The 14,275-nt window shown below is 40.6% G+C and overlaps 1 protein-coding gene across 1 annotated transcript; it reads left to right on the top strand.

Annotated features, from left to right (window-relative positions):
- The first annotated feature begins 10,330 nt into the window (after nt 1-10,330).
- LOC142588677 (uncharacterized) lies at nt 10,331-12,416 on the top strand. Its single transcript, XM_075700499.1, has 2 exons — nt 10,331-10,402; nt 12,048-12,416. Exons 1-2 carry the CDS (start codon nt 10,349-10,351, stop codon nt 12,414-12,416), a joined length of 423 nt encoding a protein of 140 aa, XP_075556614.1. The 5' UTR covers nt 10,331-10,348.
- Nucleotides 12,417-14,275: the final 1,859 nt, after the last annotated feature.

Genomic DNA, 14,275 nt, shown 5'->3' with positions numbered 1-14,275 from the left:
ACAGAAAGGTTAACACTCAGTCCTAATTAATGTTGTGCTTCAATATAGCAATATCCTCCATGGTTTCTTTGTCATGAGTCTTGGGTTAGTGAGGGGGCTAGAATGATGCATTGGCTAAAACTTCCTTAGCTGCTGGTTACAGTTCTTGTAGGTAGTGTACAGCACAAAAGTAAACGAGTATGCAGACGTGCGTCCTGCAGGACTTTTATCAAAGTTTTTCCAATCCAATAGACAGAAGTGCCGACTGTCAACTGAGATGCTATTATCCTATGCGCCGAATTTACACGAGCGAGTGAAACAGCTACTGAAAAACTTCTGGAGATAGAAGCAAGAAAAACAGACTAGTGGGCAAAAAATGGTGAACAATGCAGAAAATAGAGGTTAACAAAAAAATTTAAGGTTGCATCACAAATGCCGGCCATACGTGTGACTTCCAGAAAAGGAAGGAAGGAAAAAGTGGAGAAGGAAAGGCAGGGAGGTTAACCAGAAAAACTTTAGCTCTTTTTCTGATAGGGCCTGATAAGCCTGACCTTGCAGATCAGGCTTAATATTTGGTGTCTTGACTCCACATAAGAGGTTGCGTACGAAATTTATTTCATGCGGTGCTTGTCACATGGGGCAGACTGCCAGATGCCTTCATTAGAGGTTTTGTGAACATGCATATAATGTGCCCAATGGCAGAGTAGGCTTTTTGGCACATCATACTAGCATGTGTGGCTGCACTCGGTTCAAAAGAATGTCAGTTATTCACAAGCACAGGGATGGTCGTACCCATATCATAGTTGAAGTAGCACAATTGGTGTGGGAACAGAGTGCATGCATCAGTAAGCCATTCATTGCCACACCAGGAAAAGAGTTCACGTTTCTGAGAAGTGAAACCTATGGCCAGCATTTTTTATACAACTACATTTCTTCGTGTGTTCCTTAATGGTCTGCTTTGTTCACCTTTTTAGTAATTATTTTTCTCATAGCTGTATGACTATTTTGTGTAAATTCGGCAATAAAACCTCCATTGGTAGTCAGTGCTTGTGTCTACGCCCTCATTTAACCTTTGCACTGTACACGCAGGATAATGGATTAACAAGTAGCTCAATAAGCTGCCCTGCTAAATTCTTATAGGAGATGCTCTTTCAAGCTTGTATTCATGGCTGATTTTCCCTTTTGTGCATGTTTTAGTAATAGCTCATTTGATATATTAATTTAAACATACTCTGGTCATGATTATCAGTGTATCTTGGCTATTGCAGGACAAAGGGATTAAATGTTACCCCTGTCCTTTGTCAAATCCATCTGATCAATGCTCTAACCTCGTTCTCATCACGCACCTAATGCTTTCATGGTGCAGTTTACTTAAGTTCTCCCGTCTTATGAATCACAGTTCAACTGTTTGATATTATTTCATGGGAATGATTGCGCTACAGTGCTGTTGCATCTTTTATTTTTTGTGTATTGTTTTATGTAGAAAGTTGATGCATGTTTTTGTAAACATCAGGTACCCAAATAAACTGTACAACGTTGCTGCAAGGAGCCTCGTCAACCAGTACCCAGCACTGATGGACACATCGGACTTTGGCCATGTAAGAGCATTTTCTCATAACTTTCCTTCATTTTGATTTCTTTTGCACTTTTATATGTTAAGCATATCCCAGTCACGGCGGCCGCATTTTCATGAAGGTGTAATGCAAAAACACCTGCTTACTTAGATTTAGGTGCACATTGAAGATCCCCAGGTTGTCCAAATTTCCGGAGTCCCCCACTACGGCATGCCTTTTATTTAGACAATGGTAATGGCACATAAAACCGCAGAATTTTTTTCGTTATGTTAAGCGTGCTACGAAAGCCTTTCTTAGTACTTTGTAACGACCCACCATGGTTGCTCAGTGGCTATGGTGTTGGACTGCTGAGCACGAGATCGCAGGATCAAATCCCGGCCTCGGCGGCCGCATTTCGATGGGGGCGAAATGCGAAAATACCCGTGTACTTCGATTTAGGTGCACGTTAAAAGATCCCCAGGTGGTCAGAATTTCCGGAGCCCTCCACTACGGCGTGCCTCATAATCAGAATGTGGTTTTGGCACGTAAAATCCCATAATTTAATTTAGTACTTTGTAATGTTTATGACCATCCTTGCTTGCGGCTGTCCAGGTCTGTGTGCTTGTGATTGAGTAGAGATGGGGTGGTTTTAAAGCTTTGCAGCTTAATTAAATATGAAGGTGCCAACAGCACCTCTGCATTTGGTATGCAAATTGCATGCTCAGCTAAATATATATTTGGTTAAATAATATATTTTTGTACCTGTAGCCGTTTTCATGCATTAAAGTTTTCACCAACACCAATACTGAAAGAAATTATCAGCTATTTTGTTTAAAGGTGTGCTAAAATAGCTCAGTTGGCACATATTGGAACATGAAGGAAATAGTGCAAAAAGCAAGCTAAGATTAGGGCAACTCCATGCTTGATTGTGTACTGTCTTTGCAGTTTCTTTCATAACCTGAAAACTGGAAGTCATTGAACTGTTGTTTAGGCATGTAAAGTCAATTGCTCTCATTTAATTCCAGTTCACGTGGTATATGAGCCTCAGGAACAAATACAAAAATATGCGAAAGCGAATGCCCCCAGGATGCCCTGAAGTCGATGCGGAAAAAGCAAAAGCGAAGGCAAGAAAGGCAGGCGAAAGTTCTGGTACATGCTCAACATCTGGATTTCGAAGACAGGTGATAAGCTGCACGTTTGCATGCATATTTTATTCATTAGATTAACTGACTCTCCCTTCGTTATGTGGCTTAGTTGAAAAATTTAGTTGCTTCTTTTGATGTACTTGTTCATATGATTTGCATTTTTTCTTTAACAAATGCAAATATGCAATCAGGCTGTAGCAGCTATATCTGCAATGCTGTTAGATTTTATAGGTGATTAAAGGAGCAAAATATCATATCGCATTGCCACCTTGAACCTAGAGTGAAACATTGGTTCAAGATGTAGTGGTAGAAGCATTTCTAGACCAGTAATACAGCATCTTACTGTAATATATATTGATATAGATGCTAAGATGTTGTGAAAGGTGGGTGGCTATGCTACTCTGACACTTGAGTTGTTTTAACCCTTTATTTATACAGCATACCAAAAAATATATTTCTTGCTGATTTTTGGCATTGAGTAAGAAGTTTCTGGTTAAATGTCTTGAGCCAACACTGTATGACTGACAGCAAGTGTCATTTGTTGGTTTAGAGCAGGAACACAGGATGGGAAGGAAGGTAGACATGCGACTCGCTTTCTTTTGAAAGCACGGTCAGAGGAGACAGACCGGTATGAGATCTCCGGCTGTAGTGATGTCAGACACACAATGTGAAGAAATGTACACCTATAGTACACATATGCAAAGAGCTCTCTCTACAAATTCCAAACGCAGCCAGCCATATGTGGCTTGGGGAGAAGCCCACTTCCAGTTCTATTTCCCCATATTGCTAAAGGAATTTCTGCAAAATATTATTTCTTTTTGTTGATTATACTTATTCTCAATGTCTTTTGCACATTTAGGTATAAAATAATTTGTTTTGTATTTATATGTGCAGTCATTAAAGGGTTAAACAAATGAAGTGCTTCCAGTGAATGTGAATGTATAATTTTAGCGACTCTTGTTGCAATGTGTTGATCATTCCACAGTCTTTGTGAGCCCACGAAACAGGAACTAGGTAGAATGAAAATCACTCTACAGTGCCAAGAAGGAGCCTTCAGCACTTATACGATACCGCGGGATGCACTTCATCGACGCTGTGGCTGTGGTGTCCTTTTTATTATGTGGTCTTGATCCTACTATAAAGAAATATTTCTGCTTTGCAAGTGCGTTGCAGTACTTCAGTACTATAATTGCTTGCTGCAAAAGGAAAGTGCAAGTATTACGTAAGGATCATGTGTTATGAGGCAGTCGCTAGATGTGGTATGTCACAACACTAAGTTGCCTGCGGCCACTGTAATTCGCTATCTTGTGTGACATTGTTAACTTGACAGAAGATAGTGGCCATTATTTGATCAATAAAGAATACTACTTAATTCTGGCCCTTATTTAGAACTTTGTCTTATCTCTGTCAAGCGCGCAACTCGCTTTTCATGTTACTGAGATGAAGTGACTCCCTGCAAAGCAGCAGGGTAGTCCTGTTAATGATGCTGTCACTTACACTTACGCAGATTGTTTAGTAGGCAGTAGCTCAGTGCCATTCCCCCATAGAATCACAGCTTGCATTTCATTCATGTATAACAGGAACATTCTGCAGATTTCATGTGAAAATGTGACATTGCAGGGCATTATGCTATAAGTTCACAGTAGTGAGCCTCATTATTGGGAGACAGTTGTCTCAAATTACAGCGAAGTGAAGCCATGTACATTTAAATGTGTTCTGCCTACTGCGTATCCACACTAACCCAGTGTTGGTGTTGTCAATTGTTGCTTGATTTTGTGTGAATATGCTGGGCTTCTGTTATTTCTTTGTCTTTTTCTTGCTTTTCTTTTCATAAATGATTGTTTGCAAGTCATTTACCCATCACCTCTGTAGCACCCATAGAGGCCTTTGGGTGTGATAATAGACAAATGCTTAGAAAAACCCTTAAGTTTCCTGTTTTATGCAGAGGATTACTATTTTTCTTGTGCATTTACAGTAGTAGTAAAAAATGACTGGGTGAGCTTACTCACGTTCTAGAAGTATAGGAAGGCCTTTTAAATGATAACATGCAGTGTATGTGTTGCTCATGCATAAGTATGGTAAATCTTTTTCTCCTTGCCTTTAATTTTCCCAATGTTATGAAACCAAACTTTGTTATACTGTCTCTGTTATCTCGTACTTTCAGACTGCTGTGAAGCCAGCATTTGAAGTAGATGAGGTCTTCATCTCCGAGACAACAAATTTTATGAAAAAAGAACTCAAGAAGGGAAACCCCGACATGGACAAAATAGAGGACGCCATGAACAGGACCACACCTGCTAGGAGAGCAAACATAGAACAAGAGGGCATGAGTCTTGCCGCTCTTCTAGACCTCTATCCAGCTTTAAAGCTAGAAAAGGAGGTGAGCGTACCTAATTGTTCAGCATTTTATAATTTTTATTGTGAAATTTCTTCAGTTGCCTCATTGGCAATTTTTATCTTGCATTATCATAGCTGGTTAGTTCAACTACCTTAATAATAGCTTTAGTCCTTCTGGGGAACCATTACCTGAGCCTTCACTAAGCAAAAGTCAACACCAAGAAACATATCCAAACATATTTTTTATCTTGAGGTTATCTGTCTAAAAATAATTAATTCTAATACAGTACACAAGGCTTCTTCGCACTATACCATAATGATAAAGCACATTGAGAAATGCAAACGTCTAAATTAAGAAACTGCTGGCACAAACTATGATTCTCACTATGTTCCTTGCTGGGTTACTGTATGTGATCACAGCTCGACCCAAGAAATTGTCACCATTGCTGTCTACTCTTCCCATTTTGCTGTCTTGTGGCAGCTTAAATCTCCTAATTTATTTAAACTGCACTGTTTTTTGCTCTTGCTGCTACATAGCAGTCAACTGCCTCAGAGCTGCTCTTGTAAAATCCTGTGAGCACTAAGTACCCTGCAGCGTGGAGCAAAAGCCAAAGCATTTGCGTAGTGCTGGCTATCTGGAAGACACTTTGGTGCCTGTAACTGAGAGCCCATAAAAGAGGTAAAGGTGCCTGCACAAAGGAGCATGCCATGCACTTAGTGGATTGCAAGGTTGTTGAGGTGGTATACAATATTCCACTTTCATGTGGAAAATGCTGTATAGGCCAGACAGGGAGATGTCTGAAGGACCTCACAAGGGAGCACCGAACCATTGTCATCACCCTAGCTGCAGCTAGTCACTTAGCTGATCAGTGCCATAAACACAAATGCTCCCCATGCTTTGATAATGCATGTGTTCTAAGGCGGCTCAGTGGTCAAATTTATAGGAAAGTGTTTGAAGCTTTCTTGCGTACTAAAAACAGGTAATAGATGCGTAAGCACACCGTCTTTGGCACTCACAAGGAAATTAGTCACATGTCTTGATATGAACATTTGCATCAATGATCCGTAGTGGTTTATCATGGCTCGTTTCATTGGCTTTATCATTGGCTTGTTTGCTCATTTGTTCATGCTTACACACAGGCATCCTTGCTGGTCCTTGATTCATTAAGATTTCTCAGTTAAAAGTCCCGTGCACTGTCCTATCCCCTCTCTTATAGAAATTGTTCTCACACTTATAATTATTTCGCTACAAAAGACACAGTACCAACTAACCCAACTCTCTTCTCTAGTTTCCAATTTGCTGTGCATGCTGTAGCCCTCAAACAGTAAATATGACAAGTTATTAGTGTTACAAGCGTGCCTGAATGGCGTTCACTTACATACCATGAAGTAACAGCAAATAACTGCATGCTCCTGCTCCAGCGAAGCTCCTTCAATCGAATTAAAGAGCTTTGTGACACTAACTATTGTAACAGTTGTGTCACCACTCACAGTATCCAGCATTTCTTTTTTTAATCTTCATGGAATGTCAAGTTATCAAAGTTACATTTCTTGATGTTCAGCTTTTGATGATTTGTTATGCAGAGGAGCCAGACAGAAACTTCACATTTCTCAACAACTGTCCTTTACTCTTCTGCAAGACTGTGCTTCACTTATTGTGACCACAAATAATCACATTGTCTTAGCACTGATATCTGCAAACTGACAGTACCTTGGTACTATTGACCATGCTTCACGTTGTTTCCATGAACTGGTTTCAAGCTATGCTTTAATTGTTACAGATCTGCAATGAATGCTGTCGCCTAACCGGTGTACCACCTGACAACGCATTGCTGAAAGCACTGAACGATTACAGCGACCATATTCTAAATGCAGCAAGGCTCAAGCGAGCAGCGCAGTCAACTCTGTGCACTGTGCTGGCAGAAATGGCTGTGGAGAACAGAATTGCGAGAAACTGTAAGTCTTTAAGGCTCAAGGTAATGCATTCTTCTAGGGGGCCAAGCACACAAATTCTTTTCCTGCAGTGTATTGCAGTTAGTGCATTGCCACTGTTTATAATCAGCTTTGGAAAATAGAAGTTTGAGGAGTTCAGGGATATGTGTACCATATTAAAATTTTCCTGCATCAGCACACCTCATAATGTAGGTGCATAGTCAGATTGAGCACATTTCGCCTCCTATGACACTGTTAATTGCTGTGCCATATAAAGTTCGGCTAGCAGTGTTCACTGGCAATAACCCTTTCAGTCATAATGCTGTCTTATGAAGATGCAGCTCTTAAATATCCGGATAACAACTAAGTTACAAATATTGAATATGGTACTGATTATGAATGTAAGCTTCTACTAATGCTAAACGGATAATCACTAAGGCAAATAATGCCAAACAACAGTATCTTAAAAACATAACACCATGTTTCACAAAAAGGCAGAAGTGTTGCTCTGTATCATCGCTGTTATTTAGTGTTTTTGTTTTCATTAGAAGGACCTTAGATCAATAACAGTGTCACCTACTTCACTAACAATTTCAATTTATTTTCGTGAAGTAATGCATCTAAACTAATAAATTTGACATTCAACTTTTTGTGTAACGGTGATGACTGGCGTGACGTCACTTAAATATCATCCTACAGTCTGAGATTTCTTCTGAGTTTGCTTTGTGTTTGCAGAAAATTTTGTGCATATTGTAGCCAGATATAAGCTATTCTTTGTCATCTGTACATGATCATCATCATGTGGGGCTCATATGGGGTTCTTCTTCATCATTGCTTGTGGGGCTGGCTCTCGAGTGTGATCCGTGCTGTGGGCGTGATCGCTTCGCCGTATCTTTGAGTCGGAATAAACGTAGTGACAACTGCTACGTCACAAGTGGTGGAGGTGCGGGGTAGCAGAGGCTGAGATGGTGGAAGTAGAAGTGCCTGTTGGCTCGTCCTGCGACATGCTGGCGGACAGCTGGCACAATCGGCGACCCGATCGAAGCTCCAGGAGGTTGAGCGGGGAGTCAGAGGACGGAGGACCGAAAAGCATACTCCACCACTTGTGACGTAGCAGTTGTCACTGTCACACACCACACACTGTCATGGCTGAAGGGATAAAGTTATGTGTTGCTCATGAGCTATATTTCAGCTTTATTTAAGGAAGCCACAAAGTTATTTGAACATAAAACCTATTTCCATTGAATAGCTTCTGCTGACTGCTAAGGAACCGTGGAGAGCATTATAGCTGCAGTATGGTACGCAGCATAAGATTCACTCTCAATTGCTTGCTTACATAGCATTAAAGTGAAACGCACTACTGAGTAACGAGGAAGCATGGCAGAAAGGACTGACATGATACCTTTCATTGTTTGTTATTGTAGCTTAATAATGCATTTCACTTCAACATGTATAACAAACTAGCCCCGTATTGGTAGGAACAGTGCTAAGGACTCAAATTGAAGGCACACAAGAAAATTACACATTGTGATGTAACATTTTTTCTATGCGTTCTCACATAATCCATGTCCTTAATGCTGTGTCTGCCTGAATAGGAGTAAAAAACTAGCAGATGTGTTCGTATGAACTAGCCCTATCCTTAAGCTTTCTAAAGTTAGCATTACATATTTCTATGAAAACTATGAACGAGAAGAAAGGGGGGTTAACCGAGGGGCCCGATTTTTATTAGTCGTGTCATAAGAAGCCAACAAACACTGACACCAAGGACAACATAGGGGAAATTACTTGTGCCTAATAAATGAAAATAAAGAAACGATGAATTAATGGAAATTAAAGTGGATGAAAAAACAACTTGCCACAGGCGGGCACCGAACCCACAACCTTCGCATTTCGCGTGCGATGCTCTACCAATTGAACAAATAGTTACCAATTGAATGAATGAACCAATTGAACAAATAGAACAACCTTCGCGAAATGCGAAGGTTGTGGGCTCACTTCCCACCTGCGGCAAGTTGTTTTTTCATCCACATTAATTTCCATTAATTCATCGTTTCTTTATTTTTATTTATTAAGCACAAGTAATTTCCCCTATGTTGTCCTTGGTGTCAGTGTTTGTTGGCTTCTTATACGACTAATAAAAATCGGGCCCCTCAGTTAACCCCCTTTCTTTTCGTTGATTACATAACGAGGGTCTCGAATCTGGCAACATTGATGCCTTCAGGTAGCATATGTGGGTTTATTGACCTGTTGCTTTCACCCAAGAAAAGATCACGTTCTCGTGACACCTGCGGCAGAAAGGACGTTCCACGTCCGCCGCTAAGGTCTGAGTGGTGGCTCTGGCTAACACTCCCAGGGTTCTACTAGGACACATAAATACCCAAGAAAGTGGATGGGAAAACGACGCCGCGGTAGCTCAATTGGTAGAGCATCGCACGCGAAATGCGAAGGTTGTGGGTTCAGTTCCCACCTGCGGCAAGTTGTTTTTTCATCCACTTTAATTTCCATTAATTCATCGTTTCTTTATCTTCATTTATTAAGCACAAGTAATTTCCCCTATGTTGTCCTTGGTGTCAGTGTTTGTTGGCTTCTTATGATATGACTATAAAAAGTATGGTAATTTGAATCAGTGTCTGTATTTTATGCCTTTGAAATACATAGTTATTGCTAAAGTTTGCCTAAAACAAGAAAAACAAAGAGCAATAGGAAATGAATAGGGAAGGTTTTCATGTTCGATCCAACCATAGAAAGCCTATGGTTGAACATACATGTTTCACAGTCAACCATTTCCAAGGGTGGTGCTAGTTAAAACTCCCAAGGTCATATCTAATAAACGTACATAAATGCTGAGCGAGGTGAATAGGAGAAAATAGCCTCCATCGTAGCTTAATTGATGTAGCATCACATGTGTAAGGCAGGTTACGTGGCAAATAGTTTTTTTGTCTACTTTTCCATTTTCTTAATTAGTTGTGCATTTCAATAAAGTCATATTTAATTTTCCCTGTGCTTTCCTTGGTCTAGATATTCGTTGGCTTTATACAGTCTTGATTAACAAAGTCTGGCCCCTTCGTTCCCCTTATTTATGTTTGAACCACTTGCAGTACACTTCCAGAAGTAAGTCTCATACATCAAATGGCTAAACAACACATCTTGCAAATATCCTTATTGTAGACAGCTATATGCAGTCACTATTTGTTCACTGACCATTTAGTACTGGATTGTGCCACCGAGATTCCTGAAGTGTACTGCTGTATGACTGTACGAATCTTATAAACTGTTAGTGCTTGCAGTTTTGTTGCACTTGCTAATTTACTGAATAATCACAAGCAGCGAAATTGGTCAGCAACTGCAGCACTTTCACTCGTGTCATTTTTCTCTTCGGATGCAAGAGGCGTGGGCGCTCTGATGGTTCTACCATTCCTTGTCAATGAGCGAGGGGACGACATGTTCACAAAAATGGTTAGAACTTTGAGCTGTCAGCACGATAAGTACATAATATCCACACGGGGCCATAAAAATGATGTAGAACTGTGGGGAAATTTGGGAGCTAGAAAACCACTAAGATAAACAATTGAAGTATAGCCTTAAATTGAAATTGCCTAATTATGTTAACACAATCATTAAGGCATAAGAAGTATCACGTAATTTATCCTCGTGCACAGGCACTTTATCTATGCCATTCTATGTACTCGGATTATTAGGGTGACCTTTTGCTGGGCTTTGAAAACATTGAAAGTAACAAGGGAAACCATTCATGCTCTCTACCTAATAGACATTATCAAAGGAATTATATCTTGTTGTGCAATCATCCATGGATACACATATGATCTTGCAAAATTAAGTTATAAAAATTGAACTCCAGCATATTGCATATTTTGTAGCACACTAATATAGGCACTTCGGCTTTTGAAGTAAATGCTTAGAACTGTTCTGTCCTAATTTCTTGTAATACCGTATTTTACTTGCATAATGATCCACTTCCATAATAATCGCAGCCATGAATTTTGTTCTCAAAGTTCGATTTTGTTCCTTTCCTATGTAATGATCGCAACCCGAACTTAAAGCAGTCGTATGTCATGTGCCAAGTCCAGCTAATGATGATCGCGCTTAACATCTGTCGAATGCTGTCGAATGCTATGCTAACAACTCTTCAAGACATACCAAGCAGTCTGCAAGCCCGAACATTCTTAAGCAGATGCCTCATTTCGTTCCTTTCATCACTTTCCGCACTTGCATGAAAAAAAAGCTACAACCAAGCTCACCTTGGCTTTATTATTTATAGGCTTTATAATGGTTGTGGTCGACAACAACAAAAAAGGTACTTTTCAATTCTTCTCACCTGCACTCGTGGGCACGCAACAAATCACGAGTGGCAATGATAGTAGCCACGTTTACGCTGATACGTTAGAAGTGTACCCTATTCATATGCCGATGCTTGTAACACAGCTAACATATTCGCCTACCCATATTGGAAGCATGCCGTATCAAGATATTAGTGAAGACAAATGCCGCAGTTTCCGCAGCGTGCCGACCATGTGTTTCTGTCACTGGCAGCTAAGCGCTCCCATCTCTGTTTCTGTCCCTACAAAGTGGTCATGGCTACATTATTGCCACAAACTTGCCGATAGTAACATTATGCATTACTGATACAGAAGAAACTGTGTCAATGCGCATAATGTACTCACGAGAAGAAGAAAAAATCGCATTCAGCGCATCTGGCTTGCTCCGCCAGCCACCATTTTTGTTTTGGTGTCCCGCACTGTTACAGTGATTTGTTGACCTGTTGTCATCCCGCAGCAAATGCGGGATGAAAAAAAAATGTTTTCTTTTCGCAGGAAATTTAACCGGCGTAATGATCACACTCCTGAATTTACATCAATTTTTTTGGCAAGAACGTGCAATCATTATGCAAGTAAATGCGGTATAACAAACCATTTCTCCCTACCTCAGACAAAAACTTACACTTTTGATCTTTTGCACTGCTTAAGTTTTCATTTGGACAACCCTTCACTAAAATAAAAGTCAGTTTTTTAATATGTCACTAAGCAACCCCATTTGTTTTTGTGCCCCAAGAATTTATGTTCTTTATATGTTTGATTTGCAGACACCAGGACAGGAGTTTGCCCACCCCACATTGCTGTACACTGGCGACAGCCCCATGTCTTCCGAGGCCATGTGTGTGAAGTGTGAGGACGTATGCGTTGATGTACTGGACTTCACTTCTGGTGTAGTAGTGTTATTTTCTATGTACTGGGCGTTCAACATCGAATACGTCAGCTCTGCAAAGCAGACGCTCTCATTGCTAGAGCACATGATGCAAATCAGAACAAAAACAACAATGCTAGGCACCAAAGCACTTAAAGTGCTAACAGCATTGAAAGCACGGTCAGCCGCAGCAACTAAAAAAACAGCAGCCAGTGTTGAACAAGCTGTTGAGCAGGCTGAGAAAGCTCACCAAGTCACCAAGGTCTGAGTGTTCTTGGGATACACCTCGCTGTATCCACGTAGCCTCTCTTTTTTTTCTTTTTTAACAGTCAGGCTGTTTGGCTGATCTTAGCCTTGGAATTATACAGCTGAGGAGTGCAGTAGCCAGCCAAACCTAAAAATTTTTCTTGTTTTAATGTTTTTCATAGTTAGTTTTTATTATGGTGACATAAAGCAAATACTCACCAATTATATTTTTTATATAAATAAAATTATTTCAGAGCCAGTATGGGTCCCTTGTTTGCAAATGACAGGAGAGGCAGTGGCTTGGTTCTGTGCAGGTGAGGTGACGCAGAGCGCATGCATAGATGTCAAGCAGGCTATCGTGTCACTTCTATCGCTTAGCGTATCATCTGAAGATGCAGTGATATTAGTAGTAGTTGCGTTGGTAATGCAGTAGCTATAACGAATGCCTAGTCTTAGTCTATAGAATTACCTATCTTCTCCTGGTGTTTGGAGTATTATCAAGGCCAGTGACTTTTCAGCAGAAGCGGAACATTGCTTTTGTGAGCTATAGATTCTTGCAATTGTATAAACGTATGTATCTTCTGCCGGTTTTAGTTCTGTTCTTGTTCCTTTTTTTTGTTTTGTTGAAAATTGCTTATCCATTGTGTTAGCGTTACTTTTGCTTGTTTTTAATTTATTACTGTTATTTATTGTCTGTCATTCCGAAAATGCCCCTCCTTCTAGGGCCAAAGAATTGGCCTGCAGTATGGTTAAATAAATAAATAAATATGTCTTGGAAAGAGGGTTGCATTTGGCAACTTCGTGCTGATGCTGCTTTAGGCACTTTTCGAAGTTTTCAGATTTGCCAGTGTACAGTGAATCTCATTTTTTTGCATAGGAATTTATACACGACACCAAGGAAGTTCTTCACGTGCACCATTTCATCACTTAGCTTGCTGGAAAGGACATGCGCCACACAAACACTGCAGTCATTCAACACTCTCGTAAAAGTGCCGCTCATGCCACCTGCATACAGGATGGTAGCACGCTTGCTTTTCTTTGCCACAACTTGGCGGATGGGCGCTAAGGCCTAACATTCTTGCTCATTTAGCAGTTACAGAAGCTGGCCATTACTTGCCATGTCATTTTGCGCCAAGATCAACTCTGCTTTCTGCCTTTAGGGCTCGACCGAAGATGGAAAAGCAAGGTTCCTAGCGATGAGGCGACCGAGCATTTGGTGGTCCTTGAGGTTTACAGAATCTTGGAAGGACGCTAACCTAATCCTAGTCCATAAGAAAGGGGACGCCAAAGTCTTCAAAAATTATGGACCGATCAGCTTACTGTCCATTGCCTACAAAGTATTTACTAAGGTAATCGCAAATAGAATCAGGAACACCTTAGACTTTTGTCAACCAAAGGACCAGGCAGGATTCCGTAAAGGCTACTCAACAATAGACCATATTCACACTATCACTCAGGTGATAGAGAAATCTGCGGAATATAACCAACCCTTATATATAGCTTTCATTAATTACGAGAAAGCATTTGATTCAGTCGAAACCTTAGCAGTCATGGAGGCATTACGGAATCGGGGTGTAGTTGAGCCGTTTATAAAAATACTGAAAGACATCTGCAGCGGCTCCACAGCCACCGTTGTCCTCCATAAGCAAAGCAACAAAATCCCAATAAAGAAGGGCATCAGGCAGGAAAATACGATATCTACAATGCTATTCACAACGTGTTTACAGGAGGTATTTACAGATCAGGATTGGGAAGAATTAGGGATAAGAGGTAACAGAGAATACCTTCGTAACTTGCAATTCGCTCATCATATTGCCTTGCTTAGCAACTCGGGGGACCGACTGCAATGCATGCTCACTGACCTGGAGAGGCAAAGTAGAA

The sequence above is a fragment of the Dermacentor variabilis genome, chromosome 7 (genome assembly GCF_050947875.1).
Source record: "Dermacentor variabilis isolate Ectoservices chromosome 7, ASM5094787v1, whole genome shotgun sequence".
Classification (NCBI taxonomy): domain Eukaryota; kingdom Metazoa; phylum Arthropoda; class Arachnida; order Ixodida; family Ixodidae; genus Dermacentor; species Dermacentor variabilis.
Note: the sequence above shows the minus strand (reverse complement) of the source record. Positions and strands in the feature narration are given on the sequence as shown.

Bases quoted from the DNA above. Each gene is read 5' to 3' on its own strand.
- LOC142588677 (XM_075700499.1), top strand. From the start codon at position 10,349: ATGGTTCTACCATTCCTTGTCAATGAGCGAGGGGACGACATGTTCACA. The intron at 10,403-12,047 runs GTTAGAACTTTG...TTTGATTTGCAG, and splicing joins ACGACATGTTCACAAAAATG to ACACCAGGACAGGAGTTTGC.